Source organism: Leuresthes tenuis, unplaced genomic scaffold, assembly GCF_036924035.1.
Source record: "Leuresthes tenuis unplaced genomic scaffold, fLeuTen1.0.hap1 SCAF_3, whole genome shotgun sequence".
In the NCBI taxonomy this organism is placed as follows: domain Eukaryota; kingdom Metazoa; phylum Chordata; class Actinopteri; order Atheriniformes; family Atherinopsidae; genus Leuresthes; species Leuresthes tenuis.
Window position 1 is genome coordinate 11,376,148 of NW_027325357.1, and position 10,173 is coordinate 11,386,320.

Below are 10,173 nucleotides of genomic sequence, written 5' to 3' on the forward strand. Positions count from 1 at the left end.
TTGTCAAAAAGACCTCTTTGAATTACGGTGAATAGCTAAATGCCATTATGAAATTTTAAGATATCTTTCATGGAGGATTATTTTAGGACTCATCTTTCACACTATCTCAGGACTCTGTTGCACTCAGTTCTCTCAGAACAGAGCATCAGCTGTAAGAGTGCAGCTTTTGGGAAAGGCGAGTTGGTCGTCTTGTGTTTTCTGCCATGTCTGAATGATGAACGCACTCTGGCCTTTGAAGATGTGCTCGTCTTTTGTCACCTAAAGATGATGTAATACATGAGCTTTTGCACTGAATCACCTGTTTGGCTTGTAGATCTAACTGCAGTTTCACAAACAGTTGATAAACTACTAAATGCTTCTGTAAATCTTTTTAGCAAAAAGCCCTTTATCAGCCAGTCATCATGTTTACAGAATCTGCTCATTTGGACATAGAGACTGATTTGTGTTGCTGTCATCATTCCTCTTGTTCATAATTATCCACAAAACATCTCTTCATAATGAAGTGGGACTGTGGATCTTTAAATGTGTAGAGCACATTTCAAGATTTTTATATAGTCGACTCTTAATAGTTTCTTAAGTGACTTCCGATTGTACGCTGTGGAAAATACACAGGAGACTTAATAACAAAGTGTGTTTGTGTTGCTTTGAAGAAACCATAACACATACAAGGGTTTTAGTTACTGTGGAAAAGTTATGCAGTTATTCTGTCTCTACAGGTAGGTGTATAAAAAGGAGAATTCCTCCCCCCTCGTCACAGACCATGAATTTCCCTTAATCAGCAGGTTAAACCCCCACATGCTGCAGTGTACCTGCTTAACAGATCAGTGTGTTTGCAATGAGCCCCTTCCAGGCGTGAGTGTGTGTAACTGGGTGTGACTGTTTTTTTTGTTCTGGTCTTCTTGGTTTTTTAAATCGCTTCACCTCCCATCAGATAGGCTCCTAACCAGATAACCATGATGCTGTGGCATGCTCATGATGACAATGCTAACTCATAAAGGAAAGTCCAGCTGAGACAAAGGGGAGAATCACCTATTTTTGGGAAACCAAATTCTGGAAAACACTTTTGACCCAATGACGGGGCTATGTAAATGAAAGTTAAGGCCTCACAACAGTTATTTTAACTGATTCTGGGCTTGACTTTTAAAGACAGTTAAAGATTTTTGAAGAATAGCCAGTGTCAAAGTTCACTAGTCTTAATCCCTCTCAGAATGGAGATGTCTTCTAGAACCAGTGAGAATGCTGACTTGCTGGAGGTGCTTGATGTATTCACGTAATCATCAAAAGTCAGTAGGACTCGTACTTTTTGTAGTGTTGACATGTGTACCAGGTTTCATCTTAATCCTGTCTGGACTAAAGTCGACAGCTGAATACTGACAGGCTGACATTACGATCCCTAGAACTTTCCAGCTTGGTTGATTTTAAAAACCCAAAAGCCAGTGGCAGCCTGGAACTGGTGGAGCAGTGAAGGAACTTTTTTAGCTCAAGCGTTAAATTGTGGGTGCATTCTCAAGCTTGCCAAACAGATTATATTTGAATATCATGCTAGGCTACATCACACGGGTTTACTCAGACTGTACACACACTAAGCCTACATTTTCACACATACATTAGTCTAACAGCTGTTTCAGAGCTCAGTCTTCCCACCAATCTCTTTTCTCTTCACCAGTTCTCCATCTTGGCTCTAATTCTCCTTCGCCGACTTCCATTTTCCTCTTCTCATCTTCTTGTCATCTTCTGTTTAGCCTCCACTCATCTGTTCCTCTGTCTGTCTGTTCCAGTTAGCCTTTGTACCAGCCAGTATATAAGAAACTGACAGTTTCCCAAATGCTTGGATTGATGATTGAGAATTCCAGCTACCTAAATCTGTTCTACATTTGCATTTACAACATCTTTGGTTTATATATGTTCATTTTAAGGCAGTCAGGGTGACCAAATCCCCTTTGTCTTGCTAGTTTGCTCCACTTAAGATGGCAGTTTTTTATCTCACCCCATTCTGGTTGACATCCTCTCGTCTAAATTGCCTGTCAGGGCTGAAAAATGCATAGTTTTTCTTGGTGTACCTCTAAATTGGGCTATTTGGATTTTAAATCGAGACAGAAAAGCAGTCTCGGGTTTGTTTGGAATGAAGATGGATGAGGTTTGATCCAGACAACAAAGAGGGAGTAGTTAGAGGAATTGCTCTGTAGTTTAGGATGTGCCCACTGTGAGTTTTCTTGTGCTTTGCCCTCCTGTATTAGAGGATAGACAGATTATGGTGTTGACTAAGGAAAGTCTTCATTTTGTTTCTGCTTCTAAATGTGTTCTTTCTCTGGAATTGCGTTTGTCCAACGATCATGCTGCAGCTACAAAGCTGATGTCATTGTTGCCTGCATGCCTCATTGTGAGAGGCAAAGTGCCGCAGATTAGAATCAGAAGGAAGCTTATGAGTTATGCTCTGGGCTTATGACTGCCCAGGGATAAAAGGAGAACACATGAAACTCAATCCCTCCATCAAAGAGGCGACGGTGAGTGGAGAGGCAGACCTCAGAGCAGGGGGGGGGGTATGTGTGGCTGAGGTGTCACCTGGTCTAATGCCATGGCATGCGAGCAAGGACAGCTGAGCAGCCAGGCGCTCTAAATGGTTAATCTCAAAAACACAGAGGAAACAGACCTGTGCTATTTACTGTCCACTCATTATCAGCAGCAGATTAATGTGGAGGACGAAATTCATTCATTATTCATTCAGGATGTAAGGTTTCCCACAGTTCTTATCATCAAAATTATAAAAGCTGGGAGTTTAGGATTGGGTCATAAAACTCTCTGGATATAAAACGTTGCATAAAGTGAGTAGCAGTTGTCCTGCTCCACAACGGATGAGTAACATTTCTCCACGATTCTGGTTCGGTTGGATGGGTTGCGTCACCACTATTACCTTTGGAGCGGAACATGGTGAAATCTTTGTGCTCAGAACAAAGGAGAGAAAAGTGGTGTGGAGAATAATGTCAGTCAAGTGTCTTGGCGGGAGCAGAGACCGCTGATGAAGCCGAGGGGATAAGTGCCAGGGGCAAACGAGCAACTTCTGGCTGTGTGTGGACAACTCCTGTTATGACCACACAGGACTTTTGGATGAAAGAGAGAAAAGACTGAAAGAGGGAACAATGCTCTGGTATGGTCGAGTTAGAGTTTTTTAAGTGGTTGCCTGTTTTAATGAGCCTTAAATTGTGAAGTTGAAGGGTTCACGCGATGGTGAGGGGAATAAGTAATGCAGGTGTAAAGCTGCAAAATCTCTGTGTAATGCAGAGATATGAAAATAAAAGATTTCAAAGAAAAGAGTAACTACTTCACAGCAAGGAGGGACAGGGAAAAGAGATAGTCTTAGCTTTTAGTGATGAATGAGAGAATTATAAAGACTGATGAATGAGTTGTGGAGGTTATGAGTAAGAGTCCAGATGTTCAACGGTGACGTGGCTTAGTTCTAGTGTCATGATGGAAAGTGGATTTGGGGACAGTGACGGAGGTTGGTTACCAGTCTAGGTTTGGGAACATGGAAACCCAGCTTCTTGGCCAGCAAGGTGAAAGAAATGTGAAGTCGAGTTGGATAAAGGCAAGGATGAACCAGGTTAGAGAGAGAGGCGGGCTGTCGTCCAGGGGCCGAGGGTGGAGACACGCAGGGGGAGATGGGTGAAGCTGCATGGTCTGGCTGGCTGGCTGAGCCTGTGACCATGGAAGGGATTAGACGGGATTAACTGTGGGGTAACCTTCCCAAAGTGTCAGTCTGAGATCCAGAGGGCTGTGAAGCTCGCCGCCTGAGAATCCAGCCAAGGGGGCCCCCAGCCCTGCACATGGGCTGTGTTTAACACAGTCCCCTGCCACACTGCGAGCCACACAGATACATCGCACAGTGGGAGGTTCATCAAAGTCAGAATGCAACCTTAATGATTTCTTTGTGGACAAAGCTGAACATCTTTTTCAAAAACATTTAAAACAGAATAGCATGAAACAAAATGCCCCCCAGACAGACAGACAGCTTGTTCTCTTAAGTTTGATCACAGTGGTCAACCTTAGCAGGCAAAGAGTGAGGGGCTCAGCGGCGGATGTTACACATGCATGGAAGAAATTACCCTTACTTGAACAATACCACACACACACGGCTTTGAAAACAATTGAAAATAAGGCTCCCAGCAGTACCTCACATCACGAAAATCTATTTTCAGTCTGCGGGGAGTTAGCCAGGGGAGTTGCACAATAATATGGAGTGAGTACAGACCTGAGTGAGAGACGAGGAGATCGTGTGAATGCAACCATTAAAGCTGCATGAAATGATTTTGGACCACAAGGTGAAGACTCAGATAAGCCGAACTGAGACAAAGCAACATTCCATTTGAGTTCACTTTCTTGCCTCCTGTTGAATGTTGTAAGGTTAATATTCACAAGGGTTTAGCTGTGTTTTGGTACAAAAATATCTGCGTCTCTTTGGCTTTTTTGCCTCTATCTAATAAAGGATGTCATACTTAGATTAGCACATGTACAAAATCAGATTACACTGACTTGGTAATCAAACATTTGTAAGAATGGAAGACACTGAACAGTGCTCTGCACTCGGACCTACAGCAGGCATACAAGCATTTGTGCGTTTTATGGAGTTGCAGGAAGAAACACTTGGGGAAAAAAAAGTGTTTTTGTAACTGTTCAAATAACTGACTTGTGTTTTAGATTAAAAAGGCATAGTTTACGGACTCATGCACTCAGCAATGACACCAACAAGCTGATGCAGTGTCTAAATCAAACATCATGCCATGCAAAAATTCTCTCCATGCTTTATGTCCAGGAAAAAGGGTTAAAAACCACTGGTCAGAAGTGAGACGAAGCATAGCAAGAGAATTGGGATTAAATTATTAAACAAACATCTCCATTTTAAACCTTGCACGATGCAGATAAATGACCATGTTTAAGACCACAAACAAACACAGATACTTGAGATTGGAATTGTGTTTTATCAACTTTTAGTTCTCTCCAAACATTTTTTTTTTTTTAAAAATTGAAAAACAGTGCAAATCCAATCATATGGAAAAGTTCAGAGAGGGTTTTTCGCTCTGTTAGAGTCTGCGGGTGAGAGTTGAAAACAATTCCTCGCATAAAGATGGAAAGAATTAAGGAATTTCATCATTTATGGTGTAGGATATTTTCAAAAGATCAGAATATTTGCTCTACACGAGGCAGGTATAAAAACCCATACTGAAGGACTATTACTCACCCTCCTACAGCACAACATATGTCTCTAGTTGAAATCGCTGTACAGGTGCTGTAGAAGTGTAGAAAACAAACATTCTATGCATACTACAGCAACATGGCTGTGTTGAACCAGCAAGCCTGCAGCTCAGACTGAGGCACTGACCTGTTGATCAGCTGATTTTGCTTCCAAACAACAATATGTCTAATCTGTTCTCAAATCCTCACAGAGCTGATGTAACCCTGCCGCAGTTTATATTATTATTATTATTGTTTCTTTTAAATATTTCATTCTATGTTTTTGAATTCTAGATTTTTCTGATGCTGCTGCCACATCTGTTGGAGGCATTGTTGGGGCATTAGAGCAACTGAGCAAACCGATAAAGAAGGTTGGATCTGTGCTCGGGACTGATCTGTAGCCCCTGGAGCTGATTATGCAAAGAAGAATGTTGCAAAAGCTGCTCAACATAATGCACATTCTGCACACTCTCTACATAACATGGCGATGCAACAACATAGTGAGTTCAGTCAGAGGCTTCTTCAAGCTCTGCTGCAGCGAAGAAAATTACGGGGGGTTTATTGACATTTTAAACGGCACCGCGTTTTATTTTGAACCATCATTGTCAAAATGTAGGTTGCACTGACGTGACTGAGTTTGTGATATGAGCATCTAATCTCAGTTATGAAGGGAAGACACCAGATTAGGACTCGCAGGCCAATAAAGCATGAAACCTATGTGTGGGATCAAAGATATGAGGCATCACACAGGACAGATGCTGAACATTAGTTCTATTTCTCCCACTTTTCCATCTGTAGTACTTATTAGAGATGAAGAGCCTGATCCTGCCTCCAGAGCACATCTTGAAGAGGGGGGACAGTGAGGCAGTAGCATACGCTTTCTTTCACCTGCAGCACTGGAAGAGAGCAGAGGGAGCCTTAAATCTACTACACTGCACCTGGGAGGGCAGTATGTATCACTTTTATATACTTTATTTTACCTCTACCTGAGCTACTCCATTTTCCTTTCATTAGCTCATCAGTTCTCACAAAGAGAACAATGTTACGGTAAAACTTTATCATCATGTCTTGTCACTCATTACCATATCTTAGAAGCTTTTCTGACAACTGCCTAAGCAAAGGTTTGTGGTGTCTCGATTTAATGTCACGCTTTCGACTTTTCCTTTCACAGCCTTCCGAATAATTCCGTATCCACTGGAAAAGGGTCACCTGTTTTACCCCTACCCAGGATGCACAGAAACAGCAGATAGGGAACTACTGCCCTGTACGTACAGCCGCATCCAGCCACGTTTGAAGTGTTTATGGACACAGCTTATGAATGTATTCTGTTCTTTGTGTTTCTCTTCCCTCTCATCTTTTCTCCAGCTTTCCACGAGGTGTCTGTATACCCAAAGAAAGAGCTTCCCTTCTTCATACTCTTCACAGCAGGCCTTTGCTCTTTCACTGCCATGCTGGCCATGCTCACACATCAGTTCCCTGAGCTCATGGGTGTCTTTGCCAAAGCGGTAAGTACTATCGCTGCATACCTCGATTTCAACAAAGGTTCACTGGTTATTGTCTTAAATTTTGGAGATTTTAAATCGGATAGCCCAAATATATCATCTCTTTAATTCAGACTCTAAATTAGAATAAGCTGATTGGCTCATCTTCTCTTCTCTTGCGTATTGTTGTAACCTGAACCTTTAAACCCTTGTGGTAACTTCTGCCTTCCATCACTGTCGCTAACACTGGGGACTCATGGGAGTTGAAAGTCTGTAAAGTCTTACTCAACAGAACAAAGCGAGCTCATAGCAATAGCAAACACCTCGCCTTAAAGTCATTGGGTGAACCGCTTCCTTTTATGTTTATTTACTACAGAAATGTTATCTGTTTTTAGCCAGTTTGGCAAACTCTTCCCTGGCTAATCTGTTGTTTATGGTCTGCTTGTATATTAGGTCTGTCTTTTCATAGACTCGTTGACTTATAGCAAAGGCAAGGCCACAGAGAACATTTAGTGCTCTTCCTTTTGTTATGGGAAAGATTGGGTGCAGATTGGATTTTTACTGCATGCCCAGTGAGCCTGGTTTGTGTAAGGTTCAGACAGAGAGTACGAAAGCATCGAGGGAGGAACACTGAGGTTCTCACTGCCTTCTGAGGAAAAACAGATTTCAGTGAATCTGTTGCTCTCGACTGAGAGGCAAGCCCACGTTGGTGTCTGCAGTTTGCTGTTCTTAGACAATGGAAACCGAACATACGTAATATGTGGAACATATTTTATTTATCTAATTGGGTCAAACAGTACTCGATGTGCACTTATCTAGCCAGGACAGTACACCCACAGCTGAAACTATTAAAGTGTCAAGTGTATCAAGCATACCTTGAGTAGATTTACTGTAGCAAGAAAATATTTGACCTAAATCAGTAACATGTGTATGCATTTTAAATGCCATATGGTACACTTGCCTACTGTGATTTATTGTGTATCTTAGATCTTGTTGGCAGATATGAATTTATATGCTGTACGTTGGGCTGCTAATCAAAAAGGGCCCGAGTTACATTATCTACCTCCATATGGCTCAACTTACTGAATTCACATATAACTAAGAATTGCTTAGTTAGGTTTCTTTTGTCTCAGAGAGTGAAAAACGGAGTGGAAATAATTGATTTGATGCATGAACATGTTTTGGATCATGGATAATGCAAACTTCATCCACAGATAAAGATGTATTTAGCTGTCAACGTTGTATCTGCAACTGAAATTTTGAAAATAATTCTTGGCTGTTGTATCCAGAAATTGCCTTCTCTTGCCTGTATCCATCAACATTTTGGGGTTTCACGTAGAAATATGCTGAGCTGTTGACACCCCTGTTGAAATTCAACACCGTACGTTGTGTTTTGCCTCCTAAGGGTAGAACCTCCTCCTCGCTTCCCCGTTCTTAGCTGTTCTGCCAAGTCGAGCGTGTTCAGCGCTGTCACACCTGGCCCCGTTTTTCCCAAAGGACAGAAGGGCTCAAGAGTCAAATGTATAGCTAGGATAGAAGTTGATATTTTACGCACATTCAAAAGAATGAGCTGAATCGCACTTTTCTTGCTGCCTGTATAAGCCATTTCACTTTTTTAAGTAGTGTAAATAATGTAGAATGTCAGATTATAGATTTCTATTGAATGTAATGTGATTATTTCTGCTTTTCCTCTACTTTCAGTTCTTCAGCACACTCTTTGCACCACTGGGCTTCTTTGCAGACAAGATGGAAAGCTTCATGCCGTCCAGTTTTTGGCACCAGCTGACTCGGATCTGACCCCATCTCTGTCTCACTAACACACACACACACACACACAATACAAACACCAGTACCACTCCAAATTCTCGGACAAAAAGTCTTTGCTCTCCTGTCTTCAGCATTACTGTCCACTTGCTGCATTGTTATTGATTACGTTGGCTGAGGTTGTATCAACACAGCAAGAGCACTTCTAAGATGCTCCCCCACTCTGTTCCAGCATCTAGAGTTGTTTCCAAGAACACATTTGGTGAATACCATTTGCAACTAAGTCACAGGGTCATTCACTTGTCATTTTGTTAACACGAGTAGATTAAAACATTCTCAACTTCCCACAAATCCGGCTCTGAATTTGAGGTTGCGCCTCGGTTCATTCACAATTTGAAAAAGAAAAACCAGAACAATGAAAGTCACATGCATTTCAAGATGCTCTCAGTTCTGTCAGATGAGTCAAAAGCGCACACAAAGGTATCCTTTTCTTCCCTTTTCTCAGCAGAGTCATTCACGAGTTTCAGAAAGATGACAGTTCTGTGTTCTACGACCACGTAGCTCTCAGAGGTCCAGATTCGAAACTCTGACACCGACTTACAGCCTCGGAGTGGCTGCCATGTATACAGCGACTCTGCTGCTAAGCAGTTGTCCTCTCCATTGTGTCAGATATGCTTACATTCCACCTGACAGATGACGCAACAGCTGTCCAGATACAAATCTTTCCCTTGGGAATAAATGTCAAACTGATCTTTTTTATTATTATTATTCTACTCCAAAAACATACAGTAAAACAGGTAGGAATGTAGTGAAATTAAACTAAATTCAAGTGTTAGACCACCACTTAAAATGACCTAAGTATACCTTGTTTGATAGTTCTTACCTTATCAGAGGCCACGGCAGTCTAAAGCTACTGTGTCTTGGTGTGCAGATGTCTTTCTGGCAAGTTTTCTGCTTCAAATCACAAAGGAAATGGGATGCTAAAGTGCTTTTTTAGTGCATTGCACTACTAAACAGCAACTGAAGCACTGACCACACAAGTTGGCATTTACTGCAGCCACATTGTTGACGGGAAGTTTAGTTCAAGCTCTGCGTAATTTGATGAAATACTTGCTGTCAAAAAGAGTAAACAGATTTGTTGACTGTGTAATTGCTGCATCGCTGGATAAGCAATGACGGAAACGATGCCAGACATGCAAAAATTTGCACTCTAATTGCATGAAATGTATGTTATTATTCCATTTTCAAATTGGGAATTTCTAAAATACAGATTTTAAAGTCAACTCTGGTCTGTTTAAATTCACGACAGAAGATAAAAAAAAAAGTGCAACGGAAGTGAAGGAGAACATGCTGAGGACAGGAGAACGTATGAATGACTGTAACTACCTTCAGTTGGGTTGGAAGGCAAAACTTACAATAAATGACTTTCACTGAAGCTTCATTGCATGTGTGATACTTTGCACGTATAGAATTAGCTGTATTTTTGATCAACTGGGTGCAGACTGAACAAAACAAGGTATTACAGTCGCAGCCAAGGGCTAATCTTTCTATCATAACGTGCGAGTCTCCCCTCTTTTCTAACCTAATTCAAAGAGTTTGTGTTTTTTTCCCCCAAACTCCTGCACCTTTCTATCAGACACTTTAATTTCTTTGGCAGCATAAGCATATTCCTAACTTCTGAGTCGAGAGCAGCTGTAATGAA

At 41.6% G+C, this 10,173-nt stretch overlaps 1 protein-coding gene across 1 annotated transcript in view; it reads left to right on the forward strand.

Annotated features, from left to right (window-relative positions):
- Positions 1–9,916, forward strand: part of st7l (suppression of tumorigenicity 7 like) — a 32,716-nt gene extending 22,800 nt beyond the window's left edge. Inside the window, exons 13-16 of the mRNA XM_072381784.1 lie at positions 6,025–6,175; positions 6,398–6,490; positions 6,592–6,731; positions 8,409–9,916. Of these exons, the coding sequence (XP_072237885.1) occupies positions 6,025–6,175; positions 6,398–6,490; positions 6,592–6,731; positions 8,409–8,504 (480 nt within the window). The 3' untranslated portion in view covers positions 8,505–9,916. The remainder of the gene's footprint in view (positions 1–6,024; positions 6,176–6,397; positions 6,491–6,591; positions 6,732–8,408) is intronic.
- The last annotated feature ends 257 nt before the right edge of the window (positions 9,917–10,173 follow it).